The following is a 19,800-nucleotide window of genomic DNA, read 5'->3' as shown; positions in this document are numbered from 1 at the left end:
GGGTCTGTGCTTGAAGGCAGGGAAGGAGGACGCAGCTCCAGGCTGTACTGCGGGCTCTGGGCTGGAGAAGGGCAGGTGAGGCCCAGCTGCGCAGCCCTCCCCACGGGCACGTGGGGCAGCCAAAGCCAGCACATAGCAGAACGTGCTCCAGTCTGTACTGGGAAGGATCAGGGGTTCCAGTTTGTACTGGGACGTCCACAACCTCTCTGGCAGCCTGTTCCAGTGCCTCACTATCATCACAGTAAAGAGTTTCTTCCTAATATCTAATCTAAATCTCCCCTCTTTTAGTTTAAACCCATTACCCCTGTCCTATCACTACACTCCCTCATAAACAGTCCCTCTCCAGCTTTCCTGTAGGCCCCTTTGGGTACGGAAAGGTAGCAATTAGATCTCCCCGGAGCCTTGTCTTTTCCAGGCTGAACTGATACCTGTGAATATTGAAATACTAAGATCAATTCAAGCAATTAGATCCATTGCTCAATAGATGTAACCAAACAAAAGGGAAACCATTGTAACTTAGAAAATATTTAGTTGTAAGTTAAGAAGCTCTGGAACAATCTCATTTTAAACAGCTTGGCCTTGGAAGAACAGATGCGCAAAGATAAGAAAGTTACAAGGTGATCCCAAAAGCAGCCTTGAGGGATAAGGTATACGTCATACCAGGACTGAGTCTGAAGACCCCGGACGACCACCCGGAGGTGCCAACAAACATGCGCGAAAGACATTAGCATATGCTAACGAGTTCCCGGAAAAATCCATGAATGTGATAAGCACTACTCGGAAATATACTGAATATGTATATTAACATAGTATAAATACTTGCTAGTTTTGTCTTTTGGGTGTGCACGTTAGGTGGAGTTATCCCCCGTGCAGCCAGTGCTGCAATAAAGAATGCCTGCTTTCTAAAACTTCCAAATAAGTCTTAGAGAGTGAATTATTTTGCCGCTTTCCGGTAACAGAACAACCCCAACTCTCTCAGCCTGTCCTGGCGAAGGGCGTGGCCCAGTGGGGCTGTGAGGTCACAGAGCTCTCCCTTGATGTGTTGTGCCAGCAGGCAATGCTCCGGCAGTGGCAGCTGCAGCAGCAGTGGTCGCAGCATGGTGCGAGTGTGGGGGGCCATGGTTCTCGCCCACCGCCTCCTCCTCCTGGTGGCCCTGCAAGCCTGGGATGCCCAGGCTGCTCCGAAATGAGCGCGGGGAGCAGGTAGGCGGGCAGGGGGCCAGCACCCAGCCCCAAGCAGTGCGGCCTGGCACCCACCACACCTCAGCGTGGTGGCAGTGGGGCCAGGACTAGGGCTGTGTCCGGGAGAGGAGCTGGGCTGGGCTGGGTGAGCTGGGCAGGCACCAGAGTTTGGGCAGTGGGGCAGACACACCGTGGGAGGTGCAGAGGGGCTGCAGCAGCTTCCGGAACAGTTTTTGGGCAAGCAAAGGGGCTGGGAGTGGTGGTGCGGGGCAAGAAATCTGGTGCCGAGTCCCTCTGGCTTTCAGCCTCAGGGACGTCCCGGAGGGGCATGCTCAGGAGATGTCCGCTCAGTAAAACAGGAGCGCATCTGCTCTAGTCCTGCAGCCCTGCTCCCCTTGGATCAACCGCAGGTCCCTGGCCCACAGGAACACGCAGGGGTCGTGCTGGTGCAGCCTTTCATGGGCTCTCGACCACAACAAGCATAGACAATCACTTTTTCCTCCAGTTCCTTAGTGTGGGCTTCTTCTGTGTGCATGGAAACATCTCTGATCTGTGCTTGATTCCAGATGAGGGCATTGGCAGTGCTTATCGAGCTTCTCGGCTGGATCCTGGTTATGAGCCTCGGGGGTATCCCAGAGGTAACTTGTCGATGTCTGTTTGGTAGAAGGAATAAACGTTGATGTTTTAATAGGTTATTCGTGTGCAGTTTTACCTAAGCCCTTCTTAAGGATCTTCCAAGAGCTTTTTGTGCCTTGGAGGCATTGCACAAATGAGTCTTGAATATTTCTTTTCCTGAAGAACTGCTAGATCTTGGCAAAAAGGTCCCCCATGTTCCTTTTTAGGTGTGGGAACCTACCCCTTTCTGTGTGTCCCATGTCATTACCTCACCCCCTTCCAGTCACTGGAGGTGACTAAGGAAGAAGTAGATCACGCCATGCAATGGAAACTCTCCCCACCTCTGTCTGATTACCTGTTTGGTTCCTGCAGCCCGTGTCGATCAAGCTACTTGGTGGAATCCTGTTCCTGAGCCGGGGGGGCATCCCAGAGGTAAGTATTCAGTCTTCATTTGTTACCGGCCTTTTGTACTTGGTAGTATTTGGTTTGTTATTTGTTAATATCTTCTCGTGATCGTTCAGCCTTCCAGTGGCCAGCAGGCTCTTCTCTATAGGAATCGTGCATGATCATTTCTTCCTCGGGTGCTACATGCTCCCGCTTTAGTCTGGGCTTCCTTTTGTGTGGGAGAGGTCTCCTGGTAAGAAGGCCCCGAGAGGCCGTGTGTTCGTCCATCTAGTCATTGAGGGGTGTTGCACATGGCCTGGAGACAGTAGTTTGAAAGGTGCCAGCTCCCAGCCAAGAGGTCACCAGGCCTCTCTGCAGCTTTGGAGATCTCTGCCTGCGCCCGGGTCCCATGTTGTTGCCTGACCTGCTTCCAGTCGCCGCAGGTTGCTAAGGAAGAGGTGGATCACCACAAACAATGGAAATCTTTTCCATCTCTGCTTGATTACAGCTCTCCCTGTAGGCAATGGCTACTGGACTTCTTGACTTGGGCCTGTCCGTGAGCCTCAGGGTGATCCCACAGGCAGGTTCGTTCCCTTGAACGACCGAGCACGGACATTTTAATTTCCTGTTCATGTGAAATTCAGCTTACTGCTTTCTTGGCTGATGCTTGGGCACGCAGAAGAGCAGAGTGGGAATGGGTTGGGCTCAGTGATGTGCCCCAGAGGGCTCTGCCTTGCAAAGCTGTCTTTGCCAGCTTCTCCTCCCCTGCGCTGCTTCCAGTGCTGGCTGCAAAGCCAGCGGGCACGTTGGGGTTGAGCTTAGAGCTGGCGTGAGCTCCAAGACCTGGAGAGGCGGTGCCGTGCCCTTCAAGAGGAGAACTGTCTTCTGAGGAAGGGAAGCTCTCCTGAAGTGCGGGAGGAGGTGGAGAAGCTCAAGCAGAAGAGCGCTAAGCTGCATCTCCTTTAGCAAGCAGCTGCAGGAGCGAGCCAGGAAACTGCAGAGCATCCATCAGCTGATCAATGCTCGAGTGCCACTGCACATCTAAAGCTTCCCTGAAGAATTGTGTAGGACGTCGTTCCCTCAGCAGAGAGCTGGAGAAATGGGAGAGCCTGCTGGAGCTTTGCTGGCACGGGCCGAGCAGGATGACTTCTGACAGAAGGCTGCTGAGGAGCTTCAGGCTCAAGTGGCTGCAGATGAAGAGGGCTGCTGTTACGTGAGCACCCACTGCCCAACTTGGTCCCCTCACATCTTGCTGAAGAAGCTCGTGGAGGAGGCTGAGGCCACTAATTCAGGCCATACTGTACTTGTTGCCAAGGAGGAGTAAAACCATTCCCGAGCCAGGGCAGCCGGGAGGCCGAGCTGCACCTCTCCGTCTCGCAGGTGACACAGGTCAGCGGGCTGCTGCAGAGCGTCTGGAAGGCCGAGCCCGACACGCTGCTGCCCTCCCTGCAGGAACTCTTCGCTGTCATCTCCACCGCCGGTGAGTACCGCCCGCCAGGAAACGCGGCCGAGGGGTGGTGGTGGTGGTGGTGGTGGTGGGAGGGGTGTAGAGTAACGTGGGGGCTTGAGGAGAGCGGCAGGTTTGCCAACAGAAAGGAAAAGTTATACTGCTAGCATCGGTCGCTTTGCAGACATTGCCTTGGAACTGTTGCTTCCTGCCCAGATACTGAAAAGCAACTTTTTGGCCATGGAGAAAGCAAAGCCTTTTCTTCTCTTCTCCCCAACCCCCGCCCAAGAAGAGCTACAGGGGAAATGGTGATTTATTTAGCTGCAGAGCAGCATGGTTTTTGGAAAAACTCCTGTTGCAACGCTTTAAATGATATACTGGAGCAGAGCTGGAGTGTCCTGTTAGGAAAAAGTACAATTCAATACCAAAAGCTGCTCTTCCTCTTGCTCCCTCCAGAGGGGTAGCTTAGGTCTTGGAACTGTTTAGTCTACGAAACTGGGATATATATGTAAAGAAGATACAAAACGTGGGTATCATAAGAAGGATTTGCTGTCTGAGTAATGTCGATGCGATTGTAAACAGGTCCTTTCTGACCTCAAAAAAATCTGTGAAGGACTGTATTAGCTCAGATTGGAAAGCGCCTTTGCTGTTGAGGCAGCTGGGCAACTTAACGTTATAACATTATATATTGCTATAACTGGCATGGTTAGCAGGCAGTTGTTGAGATAGGATGTGGGAATTATCAGCTGCGTTGGATCCTTAACATCAAGTATGATAAACAATTGTATGGTGGTGCTTTTTAGATAAAAAACCCCCACTTCTCAGTTCTGTTGATGACGGAGGAGGAAGTTGGCAGATTGTCACTTTCTTGCATGGATATTAGGTGAATGAAAGGCGTTTGTAATTCAGCGCCTTCATCCGTTGACGCTTTTCAATTTCGTTTTGCTTTGTAATGATAGAACGTTAGATGGAGGACAGACTTGTCTCAAAACTTTACAATTATAGTGAAGTCATAGGAGAGAAGATAAAGCCTATTTTTTTCTATGGGGTTTTCTTTTTAGTTTCTTACACTTTGTCATGTTCAACCATTACAGATCCTTCATTCGAACCTTCTGTTGCACTGGCAAGTCTTGTGCAGCACAGACCATTACAGATGATTGCAGTTCTCATCAGGAGCCTGACTACAGATCCAAATGTGAAAGATGCAAGTATGACTCAAGCTCTGTGCAGGTCTGTAAAGGCAGGAAAAGTCTCTTTTTCTTGCCTTTTTTTGAAGCTATTTGTCGCTTAGGTGCCATTAAAAAAAACCCCCCCATACAAACAAAAGCCATAGGAGAAAAAAAACTCTCTTAAAATGGTATTCCAAGTTGTGCTGTTTGGCATGTGAAGGTACTATGTATTTATGATGCTATGGCTGTTACTGGCATGGTTTCAGTTGAAGGTTGCTGCCTTGATCGCTGATGTGGCTTCTTCCTCCTGCTTTGTTAGGGGTAGGGTGGGTGAAGAAGAGGGTGAAATAGAAACTAAGAGGAAGCCAGCGGTGTTCCTTTTAGATGCTATGTTTAGATCTCCCACCTTATGGGAGGTGGTATAAACAGGAAACTTCATGGTGTTTACAATCAAGCTGAGAAACAAGGCCTTGTTTTCAGAAGATCCACCTTTCTGCTTTTCCAAGAAGCAGAATGGTGCTCTCGCATGATTGTCTTACCCATCATCTGGTTAGAAATGAGTTTTACTGCTTAGTTTTGAGGGTTTTCATCTGCTTAGATATCCTTGTGGATTTTTAGTAGGATTCACAGGGAACAGCCTCTGTTTCCATCTTCTCTCAAGGCTCCGGAGGTTTGTTGGATGTTCTTTGAATAGTAGAAGAATAGGAATGATGTAAAAACAATTGCATATTATGCTTCTTGTCACTAATGTAAACGTGAGTCAACGTTGAGATAAGTTGCGCTGTTAACAGACTGTGATTCAGATTGCAATCTTGGTTAGTATCTTCAGCTATGTGAATAATAGCTGTGCAGCAAGTTGACAATGGGGGAAAGATGAAGACCTTGAAGCTCGTTGAATGATTGTTTTTAAAGCCTATGGAAGAAGGTGTTACTGAGCAGTGAAGGGTAGAAAAATGAGTAGAGCAGTTAAACAGGAGACTGTTAGAAATTTGTGTTGTTTAAAAAAAGTAACTTTAAAAAAGTCTTTCAACTAAAATAACGTCTGCTGTATTATTTTTTAATGCTTACACATTCATGTAGTGTAGCACTTGCGTATCTTGGTGAAATACTGAGGGGTTTTTTCACAGTGAAAACATTTCTCGTGTTTACATTAAATTGAGAAGCCATATTTCATTTGAAAACATAATGAGAAGCAGCAGCATTGATATTGTAATTTGGTGTAAGACATATCCTTCGGAGACTTTAAAATCTGTTCACTCAAGCAGATTCTTTTAACTAAGCTGTGTGCCCAGTCTAAAATTCAAAGCTGGGAAATTCAGAAGGATTTGTGCATGCTAATAATTTGCCAGTAATGTGCTGGTGATTAATTTTCATGTTAGTGTAATTGTAACATTTACATTGCGGTACCCGCTTCAACCCAATGTGATTGTCTAATTGTAGCTTTAGAATGGCTTCTCTGTGCGCCTCTGCTTAGGGAAGTAATGCAGTGCTGAGCTTTGGGTGTAATAGGAGCTGTTATTAGCCCACAAGTGCTCTTTCTTCATACTAGCCGTCTGGTGGGGGTTTTTCCTCTTCTTTTTGAAAGAGCAGTGCAATCTTACTTGCCTCGTTCATTCTTTGAAGTAATACTTGATTTTAAGAGTCTCTAGTTCTGTTCCAAGGAGCTCACTTCTTAGGTACCCCTGGTTATTTCTGTTTGTAGATACTCTCATGTCAACACTGTATCCAGTTTCTTTTTCCATCTCTGGCAACCCCTTGCAGTGATTACTCTCTTCTGGCTTAGAGGAGTCATTGTCAAGAGAATAATGCAGCTGGAATGTCTGGAGCACCAAATGACAAGTTGTCATCAGGCTTGCATCATTCCCAGGTGATGCAGAACTCCAGGCACAGCAAGGTCTCCTGATGGGAGGAAGCTGATCTTTGGTGACTGCAAATTAGAGACCTTGTTGCACACTTCCTGAGGACAACTTTCATGACCCTGCAGAGTCTGTCTAAAGTTGACCACAGATTAGTAAATAATCTGTAATTAGACTAATAAATGGAATCTTTTCGGTCAGGGGTTATATTAGGTACAGGTTCGTATAAGAAATGGCGCTTGCTTTTTGGAATCATTGAGCTGTTCTTAATTAGCTCACGTGTTTCATGAAACCTTCCCTGAAGCATCAGTGAGGAAAAGCAGAAAATTGTGGAATCTCTTCTAGGATATACGACTACGTTAAGGGTCTACTACAGAGGCCTCAGAGGAGGTTGACTGCCTGTACTCACTATCCTGACAAGTACACTGCTTACTTGCACTTTGCTAAGAAAAATTCCAGACGTGACCAGGCCCTTTGCCCTGTTGCTAAAAATGTAAAATATTGTAAAAGATGTTAAATTTTTGGATGGGGATGCTTTGTAGTCTGAGGATCTTCAGTTTTATTGTTGTTTTGGTTTTGTGGTTTGTTTGTTTCTCTAATCTGAGGGATTTGCATTTGAGGTGGCAGATTCTTTGTCTGATGTGGCTAAGCAGATATTTTTGTGAAAGAAGTTACTGTCTGAGGTTGCACAGCTAATTTCTTTCTCTCCAGAGATATCAGAAATATTGTCCTTGTTAGGCACATTTATGGATAGCAGACCTGCTCGTTTTAGGGTGACATGAGGCAGAAGGTCCTCTTGAGGTCTTGAAGGTTTTTTTAATCTGGTCAAACACGAAAAACATCCTCTATGTTTTCATTCATGCTCATCACGTCCCGTATTGTTATCTGCTTTTGTATTAAAAATGCAGTCATTGATTGCAACAGAGCAGGAGAGAAGTAAATGCAACACAGAGAGAGGATTTAGTAACCAAAAGGTCTAATCTTCAGCTACTGGATACCAGAGTAGATGTTTTTAGGCCACTCTCAAGCATGTCTGCAAGTTTACTTCTGTTTCCTCTTCTGGCTTTTGTTTCTGCTCTTCAGAGCATTGACTCTGCTTGTAAAGAGCAGAAACAGATTTGAAGGATGGGAATTCTCTCTTTGTCAAATATACAGAGAATGGGGCAGTTACTGGGCACCAAAGCCAGCTCACGTCGGAACCAAAAGGTTCCCCTGGTTTCCAGGGTCCAAAGCGTTATTTGTAGCATGTAGCCCACCCTTCTCAGTGCCCAAAGCCTCCTTTCCAGGGCCAAAATGCTCATTTTTAGGGCCCAAACCTGTCTTTTATTACCCACAGCCTTTTGGGAGCGCCCACAGTTTCATTCTTAGGGCCTAAACCCTCAAGGCAGAGCCAGTCCCCTGGCAATGCCCACCCAAGTCCCGTGATTGATGAGCTGTCTGACCCATTGTTTGATGGGAGGAGCAAGGGGAAGTGCCAGGCAACCAATCAGAGGAAAGATCACCAGAGGGAAGGGCGGGCACTGTGGGGGAGTGACCCCTCAGACAGCCAATCAGTGAGAGCAGCACCACAGGGAGGGGCAGGCCCCGAACCAGGGCAGAGTGACAGCCCAGGGGATCAATCCAGAGCAGCGTCACCTTAGCGGAGGAGACTGACAGCCCTCCCGACCTATGCCGGCCAAGCCCAGTGTGAGAGGAAGGCGGGCTCCCCTGGCAGCCAGGCCCAGCTTCACCATGGTGCCCGTGGGGCCTGTCCTGAGGCCGAGCAGCCCCTGGCCCAGGCCTGGGGCCCGTCTTCCCCCTTCCACCCCTCTGCCCCCGTCTCCCTCTCCCCCCCTGCCCACCCACATGTTCTGGAGGGACATAGTAGGAGGCAGTCCTATTACCTTTGACAGGAAACATTCAGCTCTTCCAAGGAAAAAGAGAAAGGTTGGATGCAGCTCATCCGAACAACCAAAATCCAATGTTTTCCTTCTCCTCAGTGGAAAATCAGTGGGTCAGTGCCCACTGACTCCTTCCATTGTCCTTCTCTTGTCAAGTCCTCACTTCAGCCAGTTCTTCTCCTATAAAAACACCTGAAGAACCCTGTAAAATGAAAGCTGTTTCAAATCCTCCGGTATAATAAGGGAGAATTTGAACGTTCTCAAATGAGAGGCAATGTTTTTCGCAAAGCTTTCCAAATTGTCCAAATTCTGCTGCTGCTGAAACTAGTGGGTGTCTTTCTTCAGTGGGAGCAGAATTGAAGAAGCCGTAACGCTTCAGCAAATTCTACCCCAAGCATTTTGCATGGGGACTGTGCAAATGCAATCCTAATGTCACAAAATGGCTGAAAAATGCAGCTGTACTGCTGTATACTTTTGGAAGGGAGTCTACCTGTCTTATCCGGAGTGGTCAACATGGATTCACCAAGGGGAAATCCTGCCTGACCAATCTGACTGCCTTTTATGATGGCACGATTGGGTAGGTGGATGAAGGGAGAGCAATGGATGTTGTCTACCTTGACTTCAGCAAGGCTTCTGACACATCTCTCATCACATCCTCATAAGCAAGGCGTCCACCACGCCTCACCCTTACAGCACTGTCCTGTTGCTGTTACCAGTGATAGTAACACTAATTCCAAAACATCCTTGAGAGCAGCTTTATTCTTCCTCGGCACCAAATCTCAGCCTGCTCAGCCCTTGAAAGGACTACCTCAAATCTCTGCCACCCAAATCTCTCCAACCTTCTGTCATCTACACTCTTTTACCCCAGGACCCTTCTCCCCATCACTTCAGCACACTGCCTCGTCCCAGTTTCTGTAGCTGGGTGAAGTCAGGGAACTCCCTGGCACAACAGCCTTCCTTACAAAACCTTTTCTCCGTGCTAATCCCACTTGTATCACCTCCTGCCATGTACAGCTCCATCCTCCTGCAGAGCTCCACTGGACGGGCAGTTTTCCTGTTTCTTTCATGCCCATTCACCTTCACAACCTTTTAGTACTGCGTGCATATCAAACACTGTCTCAAGGAACACGCGGATGCTTGGTGATCAGCACAGCACTCCTTGGTGAGCTCAGCACCAGGACACACCTTACAAGGCCACTGTGTCCCCAGCCCTCCTTGGTGAGCTCAGCGCCAGGACACGTATCTAAGGCCATACTCGCCCACCCTTGGCTCATTGCAGACGCTGTCTGCACACCTGCGTGGTCAAGGGAGGCAGCAGCTGCTGAGAGGGAGCGGGAGCAGCGGCTCCTGGCCGAACGGCTGCACTCCAAATGGGAGCAGCAGCAGGCACGGGAGCTCCAGCGGCTGCGGGAGCTGAACCAGCGGCAGCGGGCGGCGCAGATCCGCCAGCTGCTGCGCTCAAAGGAGGCTGAGCTGCGCGAGGTGCAGGGGATGCTGCAGCAGCAGCGTGGCGACGCCATCCGTCAGGCATGGGACCTGCAGCAGCAGCTGGCCAAGGAGGTGGTGAGAGGAGCCTGGAGCAGCAGCCGGGCCTGCGTGAAGCTCCAGGACATCCTCGGCAAGCTGCGCTGGGACACCAATGGCGAGCAGGCTGCCCGCATCCTCCGCCTGCAAGACGAACTGCTGCAACAGAGGAGACTCTTCCAAACTTACATCTTGGAGCAGTTCAAGGACCAGCAGCCTGCTTCCTGCAAGGAGGCCAGGGCTAAGGCTACGAACTGGCAGCGCCTGCAGACCCTCCTGGGCACTGGGACCATCGGGCCCTGCTCTTTGGAGAGCCTCACAGCATCTCCCTCCTGCCATGCTGGCCTCCAGGAGGAAGGGAGCGGCGTGGAGGTTTTGCTCGAGGCTGTGGGGCAAGACTTGGCGCCGCACAGCTTGCGCTCCCCGCCACAAGGAAGTGCCGGCAGCGGGCGGTCTGTGGCAGAGGTGGGCGTTCAGACCGAATCAGAGAATCAGGAGGACTGGCTGCTTGGGAGCAGTCACAGCAGGCTGCTGGAGCAGAACGCCTGCCTCCAGAGCGCCCTGAAAGACCTGGAGAGGCGGTGCCGTGCCCTTCAAGAGGAGAACTGTCTTCTGAGGAAGGGAAGCTCTCCTGAAGTGCGGGAGGAGGTGGAGAAGCTCCAGCAGAAGAGTGCTAAGCTGCGTCTCCTTAGCAAGCAGCTGCAGGAGCGAGCCAGGAAACTGCAGAGCATCCATCAGCTGATCAATGCTCGAGTGCCACTGCACATCTAAAGCTCCCCTGAGGAACTGTGTAGGACGTCGTTCCCTCAGCAGAGAGCTGGAGAAATGGGAGAGCCTGCTGGAGCTTTGCTGGCACGGGCCGAGCAGGATGACTTCTGACAGAAGGCTGCTGAGGAGCTTCAGGCTCAAGTGGCTGCAGATGAAGAGGGCTCCTGTTACGTGAGCACCCACTGCCCAACTTGGTCCCCTCACATCTTGCTGAAGAAGCTTGTGGAGGAGGCTGAGGCCACTAATTCAGGCCATACTGTACTTGTTGCCAAGGAGGAGTAAAACCATTCCCGAGCCAGGGCAGCCGGGAGGCCGAGCTGCGCCTCTCCGTCTCGCAGGTGACACAGGTCAGCGGGCTGCTGCGGAGCGTCTGGAAGGCCGAGCCTGACACGCTGCTGCCCTCCCTGCAGGAACTCTTCGCTGTCATCTCCACCGCCGGTGAGTACCGCCCGCCAGGAAACGTGGCCGAGGGCTGGTGGTGGTGGTGGTGGTGGTGGGAGGGGTGTAGAGTAACGTGGGGGCTTGAGGAGAGCGGCAGGTTTGCCAACAGAAAGGAAAAGTTATACTGCTAGCATCGGTCGCTTTGCAGACATTGCCTTGGAACTGTTGCTTCCTGCCCAGATACTGAAAAGCAACTTTTTGGCCATGGAGAAAGCAAAGCCTTTTCTTCTCTTCTCCCCACCCCCCCGCCCAAGAAGAGCTACAGGGGAAATAGTGATTTATTTAGCTGCAGAGCAGCATGGTTTTTGGAAAAACTCCTGTTGCAACGCTTTAAATGATATACTGGAGCAGAGCTGGAGTGTCCTGTTAGGAAAAAGTACAATTCAATACCAAAAGCTGCTCTTCCTCTTGCTCCCTCCAGAGGGGTAGCTTAGGTCTTGGAACTGTTTAGTCTACGAAACTGGGATATATATGTAAAGAAGATACAAAACGTGGGTATCATAAGAAGGATTTGCTGTCTGAGTAATGTCAATGCGATTGTAAACAGGTCCTTTCTGACCTCAAAAAAATCTGTGAAGGACTGTATTAGCTCAGATTGGAAAGCGCCTTTGCTGTTGAGGCAGCTGGGCAACTTAACGTTATAACATTATATATTGCTATAACTGGCATGGTTAGCAGGCAGTTGTTGAGATAGGATGTGGGAATTATCAGCTGCGTTGGATCCTTAACATCAAGTATGATAAACAATTGTATGGTGGTGCTTTTTAGATAAAAAACCCCCACTTCTCAGTTCTGTTGATGATGGAGGAGGAAGTTGGCAGATTGTCACTTTCTTGCACGGATATTAGGTGAATGAAAGGCGTTTGTAATTCAGCGCCTTCATCCGTTGACGCTTTTCAATTTTGTTTTGCTTTGTAATGATAGAACGTTAGATGGAGGACAGACTTGTCTCAAAACTTTACAATTATAGTGAAGTCGTAGGAGAGAAGATAAAGCCTATTTTTTCTATGGGGTTTTCTTTTTAGTTTCTTACACTTTGTCATGTTCAACCATTACAGATCCTTCATTCGAACCTTCTGTTGCACTGGCAAGTCTTGTGCAGCACAGACCATTACAGATGATTGCAGTTCTCATCAGGAGCCTGACTACAGATCCAAATGTGAAAGATGCAAGTATGACTCAAGCTCTGTGCAGGTCTGTAAAGGCAGGAAAAGTCTCTTTTTCTTGCCTTTTTTTGAAGCTATTTGTCGCTTAGGTGCCATTAACCCCCCCCCCCCCCCATACAAACAAAAGCCATAGGAGAAGAAAACCCTCTTCAAATGGTATTCTAAGTTGTGCTGTTTGGCATGTGAAGGTACTATGTATTTATGATGCTATGGCTGTTACTGGCATGGCTTCAGTTGAAGGTTGCTGCCTTGATCGCTGATGTGGCTTCTTCCTCCTGCTTTGTTAGGGGTAGGGTGGGTGAAGAAGAGGGTGAAAGAGAAACTAAGAGGAAGCCAGCGGTGTTCCTTTTAGATGCTATGTTTAGATCTCCCACCTTATGGGAGGTGGTATAAACAGGAAACTTCATGGTGTTTACAATCAAGCTGAGAAACCAGGCCTTGTTTTCAGAAGATCCACCTTTCTGCTTTTCCAAGAAGCAGAGTGGTGCTCTCGCATGATTGTCTTACCCATCATCTGGTTAGAAATGAGTTTTACTGCTTAGTTTTGAGGGTTTTCATCTGCTTAGATATCCTTGTGGATTTTTAGTAGGATTCACAGGGAACAGCCTCTGTTTCCATCTTCTCTCAAGGCTCCGGAGGTTTGTTGGATGTTCTTTGAATAGTAGAAGAATAGGAATGATGTAAAAACAATTGCATATTATGCTTCTTGTCACTAATGTAAACGTGAGTCAACGTTGAGATAAGTTGCGCTGTTAACAGACTGTGATTCAGATTGCAATCTTGGTTAGTATCTTCAGCTATGTGAATAATAGCTGTGCAGCAAGTTGACAATGGGGGAAAGATGAAGACCTTGAAGCTCGTTGAATTATTGTTTTTAAAGCCTATGGAAGAAGGTGTTACTGAGCAGTGAAGGGTAGAAAAATGAGTAGAGCAGTTAAACAGGAGACTGTTAGAAATTTGTGTTGTTTAAAAAAAGTAACTTTAAAAAAGTCTTTCAACTAAAATAACGTCTGCTGTATTATTTTTTAATGCTTACACATTCATGTAGTGTAGCACTTGCGTATCTTGGTGAAATACTGAGGGGTTTTTTCACAGTGAAAACATTTCTCGTGTTTACATTAAATTGAGAAGCCATATTTCATTTGAAAACATAATGAGAAGCAGCAGCATTGATATTGTAATTTGGTGTAAGACATATCCTTCGGAGACTTTAAAATCTGTTCAGTCAAGCAGATTCTTTTAACTAAGCTGTGTGCCCAGTCTAAAATTCAAAGCTGGGAAATTCAGAAGGATTTGTGCATGCTAATAATTTGCCAGTAATGTGCTGGTGATTAATTTTCATGTTAGTGTAATTGTAACATTTACATTGCGGTACCCGCTTCAACCCAATGTGATTGTCTAATTGTAGCTTTAGAATGGCTTCTCTGTGCGCCTCTGCTTAGGGAAGTAATGCAGTGCTGAGCTTTGGGTGTAATAGGAGCTGTTATTAGCCCACAAGTGCTCTTTCTTCATACTAGCTGTCTGGTGGGGTTTTTTCCTCTTCTTTTTGAAAGAGCAGTGCAATCTTACTTGCCTCGTTCATTCTTTGAAGTAATACTTGATTTTAAGAGTCTCTAGTTCTGTTCCAAGGAGCTCACTTCTTAGGTACCCCTGGTTATTTCTGTTTGTAGATACTCTCATGTCAACACTGTATCCAGTTTCTTTTTCCATCTCTGGCAACCCCTTGCAGTGATTACTCTCTTCTGGCTTAGAGGAGTCATTGTCAAGAGAATAATGCAGCTGGAATGTCTGGAGCACCAAATGACAAGTTGTCATCAGGCTTGCATCATTCCCAGGTGATGCAGAACTCCAGGCACAGCAAGGTCTCCTGATGGGAGGAAGCTGATCTTTGGTGACTGCAAATTAGAGACCTTGTTGCACACTTCCTGAGGACAACTTTCATGACCCTGCAGAGTCTGTCTAAAGTTGACCACAGATTAGTAAATAATCTGTAATTAGACTAATAAATGGAATCTTTTCGGTGAGGGGTTATATTAGGTACAGGTTCGTATAAGAAATGGCGCTTGCTTTTTGGAATCATTGAGCTGTTCTTAATTAGCTCACGTGTTTCATGAAACCTTCCCTGAAGCATCAGTGAGGAAAAGCAGAAAATTGTCAAATCTCTTCTAGGATATATGACTACGTTAAGGGTCTACTACAGAGGCCTCAGAGGAGGTTGACTGCCTGTACTCACTATCCTGACAAGTACACTGCTTACTTGCACTTTGCTAAGAAAAACTCCAGACATGACCAGGCCCTTTGCCCTGTTGCTAAAAATGTAAAATATTGTAAAAGGTGTTAAATGTTTGGATGGGGATGCTTTGTAGTCTGAGGATCTTCAGTTTTATTGTTGTTTTGGTTTTGTGGTTTGTTTGTTTCTCTAATCTGAGGGATTTGCATTTGAGGTGGCAGATTCTTTGTCTGATGTGGCTAAGCAGATATTTTTGTGAAAGAAGTTACTGTCTGAGGTTGCACAGCTAATTTCTTTCTCTCCAGAGATATCAGAAATATTGTCCTTGTTAGGCACATTTATGGATAGCAGACCTGCTCGTTTTAGGGTGACATGAGGCAGAAGGTCCTCTTGAGGTCTTGAAGGTTTTTTTAATCTGGTCAAACACGAAAAACATCCTCTATGTTTTCATTCATGCTCATCACGTCCCGTTTTGTTATCTGCTTTTGTATTAAAAATGCAGTCATTGATTGCAACAGAGCAGGAGAGCAGTAAATGCAACGCAGAGAGAGGATTTAGTAACCAAAAGGTCTAATCTTCAGCTACTGGATACCAGAGTAGATGTTTTTAGGCCACTCTCAAGCATGTCTGCAAGTTTACTTCTGTTTCCTCTTCTGGCTTTTGTTTCTGCTCTTCAGAGCATTGACTCTGCTTGTAAAGAGCAGAAACAGATTTGAAGGATGGGAATTCTCTCTTTGTCAAATATACAGAGAATGGGGCTTCTCTTTACAAGGTTAATCATACTGAAATGATAGCCATTGTCCTCTTAGTAAGAGTGTTGAATAGTTTAGTGGTTAATTATACTGACTGGAGATGACACAGGGTGGCCCATCACATAACCAGAGCAATGGGATGGAACACTGGGAGCTCCGGCTCCTACCCAAAAGCACTGGGTGTCATTTGGAGTTTGTGAGTCAGTGTGGCTGAAAGTGCATGTAGTATAAAGATGGTAATCAGGTATTTCAGAAGAGTTGTTCTAATGGAGGGCTCTACAGAATACTCTTGACCTGTCTCAAAAGATAATGAAGAAAACCAAATATATTGTCATTAGGCTTGAATTAACTGTGCAGGTGTTTGTGCCACTACTGAAAAATATCAAGCCTACAAATTGGAGAGGGGCAAGGAGGAGGTTTGAAGATGATATAGTACTGTGAGGTTCAGGGCCTGTTTTTAGGTTAAGCTTAATTCTTTGCAGGGCAAAGCAGTTTTGGCCTACTTTCTTGATTCCCTGTTTTAGAAAGTATATGGAAAGGGCGCTGAGAATAAACATGTTTGAATTTAACACCTTGGGGAAATGAGAGCTTTGTGTAAATTGTGAGCAATGATTATGATGTTGCCATGTGTTTTTTGTAGTAACATGAAAGAAACCCACTAAGATCAGTGCTGGATTGTAAAAAAGGGCAGTCCTAACGATTCCTTGTTTGAGATAAACCTTTGAATGTTATATGTGCAGATAGTATGTAATTCTAAGATATTTAAATTTTACAATGCGTGTACTATACATTTTTCATATCCAAATTATAAACTCTGTGTAAGTTTTAGGTTGTTTATGGCAATACAACATGTCCACAATGCTTGTCTGGTGTTGCTAAAGACCGTGGTTTTCTTTTTAGTTTGGAATCTGAGGATGGAAACCCTGATTTCAGTCTGTTTGGAGCTCTTTTAATCTCTCGGAAGAATGTAGGGGCTGATAGTTTTGCTTCAGATAGGCATCATTGGTGATTCTCAGTTTGTAGTGATGGTGACTGTTTAATAGAATGGTTCCTTGTAACCTATTCGGTTCTGTGCTAGAATTTAGCCTCTGAAAAGAATTAGTCTTTAGGAGGAGCTTTTTCAGAAAAGAAGTAAAGAAATATACTTCTAACTTCCTATTTTCATTGAACTGTAGAATGGAATCATAATGGTACATAGATTGAGTGGAGCCTTTGGAAATGATCTGGTCCAGTCCTTCTCGAAGGAGGGTCAGCTTCAAAGTCAGACATTGTTGCTCAGGGCTTTGTCCATTTGAGTTAACAGCTTTCTGTAGGGATGGAGGTGCCTCAGCCTTACTGCATAACTTGTTTCAATGCCTGACCCCCCTTATGGTGAAAAATTTTTCCTTCCACTTAATTAGTGGTCCCCCATCTGGTTTGAAGAAGGAGGTCTTGTGGACAATTGAAGAAAATCCAAACTATTGCTAAGTAAAATCTCCGAAGAACAAAGCCTAAATGTCATGTTTGAGCTGGTACTGCCTCATGATATTGTCTGTGACTTAGAATTGCTTCAGCTAACCCACCTGTCTGCTTTAAACATCAGTGTAAATTGTCCATGAATTTAAAAGTATGGCATACCCCTCTTTTCCGTTGCTGGTATTTCACTGTATTTTCTAGGCACAGATAAAGTCCCTTCACTTTTCCTTAGCTGTAGTGAAATTCTTCCTTTTGGGGCAGATGTGGACCCCAGGCTGCTGGTAGCTATTATAAGATCCTTATAACACCTGCTGCAATGGATTTAAAATGACTGGATTTTACCTTTTTAGCTGAGAGTATTTGAGTTGGGTTCCAGGCGTGTGGTTCAAAGTTGAAGAGTCTTGCTTTTCAAGTTCAAACTTAATAGTCGGCTTTGGTCTGGTTTGGGTTAAAAGGTGGAGGAGGGGAGGTTCCCGGGTACAGACACTTTTTCACTTTCAGGAGTAAGTTTTTGCCACAACATAAAAACATTAGCTTAATGTCTATAAAACCAGGGTTCATATTCTTAAATAACAAGTAACAGTTATATACATAATATATAACTTTATATGCTTATGTATTTTGAGACAGTTGTATTTACTTTTAATGTAGTAAATCACTATTAATTACAGAGTTAAGTGACTTGAAGTAGAATCAAAATTATTTTACTACTTCACATTCTTGCCTTACTTCTTGTGAGTCTCTGCATAAGTGTGTAACTATCCGCGCGATATATAGAATCTTTTTGTTGAGATTAAAATTAGTGGCGTATTGGGGTTTTGATTTGTTTTATTTTTTTAATTTTTCATTAATATTTCAGAATGATTGCCTGGTTGTCTTGGCCTCTGGCTTAGCATGTGGAAACACAGGTGATTGCACTGCTGAAAGGCCTGGCTGCAGTCCAGACATTTACCATCCTCATTGATGTTACTCTGCTTACGATTGAATTGGTACGTTGGAAAAGAACATTCAAAATTGCAGGAGAGGGAAAGGAATTTGTAATAGCTGTAAAAGAACATTCAAAATTGCAGGAGAGGGAAAGGAGTTTGTAACAACTATGCAATTGTGTAGCATCTTGTAGATCGCAACAGATATTACTTTATGATTCTGCAAAGATGATGTAAATGTATCTATAGCTTTCAGTTGCATGAAACAATTCTGTCTGTTTCCAATGGTTGTGGATTTGGAGATATGTTTACATTTTTACTGAAATTCTACTTTCTAGATTTACTGAAAGGAATGTGGGTTTTTTTAGGTCTTTAATCGACTTTGGTTTCCTCTAGCGAGGCCTGGTGCCCTTGCTGTCCTTTCCCACATGTTGCTTAGTTTTCAGCATTCTGCAGAAGCTTTTCATTTGGTAAGTTACTAAAGAAATGGTTTTCAGTTCTTTGAAGTGTCATTCACATGTGGTTTCTAAGTGGCTGTAAAGAGTAACAGAGTTCCTGCGCTTGGAACGTCCTCATTGTTTCAAGGTTCTAGAATCCGGTTTCTCTGGAGCACTGACCACTAGGCTTGCTAACTTCCAGGTTGAGCCACTTCACCTGTAACCGGAAGCGACCACTGCTCTTCCTGGTATGTACATCTTTCTGGCAGTAGTATCTGGGCACCTATCTTTGAGCGTAGACTTCTGGAAATCCGTTTTATGTGGTGTGAAGTCTACTGATCGAGTTGGGCTACAAGTAGGCTTTCAAGCACAGCTATCTGGGGGAAACAGATAACCAGTTATCTGCTATATATAACCCAGTCACCCTGGATAGACGCACGAGACCACGAAGTACTTCACTTTAAGCAAGCTACGCTGTGTTTCAATGTACATACGGGCAAACTGAAGGATGCTATTTTTAATGGCCGCTCTTCAAAATGGGGTTGGCCAGTGAAAGCGGTAGATACTAGGGTATGACGATGACTGTATTAGTACATACAGCAAGGCGTATAGTGCCTTCCCGGTTCTGATAGTCAGTGTTTAGCTTAACGTTTCAGTGAAATATGAGTCTTTCAGACTTAGCTGTAGTAACAGCCTGGCACACTGTTTCTCTAACCTATCTCCAAAGTTCTTGTGCCCGAAGGGATCACAAACCCTTTGATTAGCGTTAGAGTAACTGCCTTATGCCTGTTACACTGGTTTTTAATGACAGAAGTCTGAAGTTTCTCTCTCCTCCCTCCACTGCCCTAATCTTGGCCTAGGATAGACATTTGAGTCACAAATGAAGGAGCCAAGTAGCTTGCATATGCTCACAATGTAAATATTTCATCTATTTGCTGTCTTGCTTTTCTTCTTTGTTCCCGAGAGAGACAAAACATTCATGAGAAAAATGTAAAACATGAGAAGACTTCTTCTAGAAATAGGCGTTTGCTTTAACAAGGCAGATTTCTGCCATAGGTTGCGTGCAGCCCTGCATAAACACCTGTCTTCAGGACTTAATTGTGACTTAATTGTCCTTCCAAATAAACAACCTTCTTTACTATCATTTTTTGAGCTACTGCTGTCATTTAGTATCCTGTAATATTTTCCGGCACTTAAGCTACTTGTTTATTTTTTTCTAATGATTGAAATAACTTTCTACTTGATGTTTTGATACTAATATAAAAAAGTCGCATGCATTTAAAAATGCTGATAGAGCTGTGATGAAGAAGGGAAGGAGGTAAACATTTCTGATTTCTAGCTAATTTAAAAGAGTAATGAATCTGAACTAATTTTTAAATAGATTACTGTATCTGTGGTAAGGGGTTTTTAGCTGGTAGTAAATTACTGTGTTGGTTTATTGAGCCTGGCTCCCTCGCTAGGTGGAGCTGTGAGCCAGGTTCTGTCTTGTAAACTGAAATAGCATGAATGTCTTCATTGGCTTCAGATCCCAAGCATTAGACTATGTTTAAGGAAAATTGAGGTTTATT

At 45.6% G+C, this 19,800-nt stretch overlaps 1 protein-coding gene across 1 annotated transcript in view; it reads left to right on the top strand.

Moving 5' to 3' along the window:
* Positions 1-1,057: 1,057 nt before the first annotated feature.
* LOC129200748 (ubiquitin carboxyl-terminal hydrolase 38-like) overlaps positions 1,058-19,800 on the top strand; it is a 34,166-nt gene continuing 15,423 nt past the window's right edge. Inside the window, 9 exon segments of the mRNA XM_054812021.1 lie at positions 1,058-1,100; positions 1,749-1,820; positions 2,170-2,229; positions 3,497-3,661; positions 9,813-10,810; positions 11,125-11,263; positions 12,325-12,460; positions 17,729-17,858; positions 18,164-18,265. Of these exon segments, the coding sequence (XP_054667996.1) occupies positions 1,058-1,100; positions 1,749-1,820; positions 2,170-2,229; positions 3,497-3,661; positions 9,813-10,810; positions 11,125-11,263; positions 12,325-12,460; positions 17,729-17,858; positions 18,164-18,265 (1,845 nt within the window).

This window comes from Grus americana, unplaced genomic scaffold (assembly GCF_028858705.1).
Source record: "Grus americana isolate bGruAme1 unplaced genomic scaffold, bGruAme1.mat scaffold_447, whole genome shotgun sequence".
In the NCBI taxonomy this organism is placed as follows: Eukaryota; Metazoa; Chordata; class Aves; order Gruiformes; family Gruidae; genus Grus; species Grus americana.
This window is presented reverse-complemented; position numbering and strand designations above follow the sequence as displayed.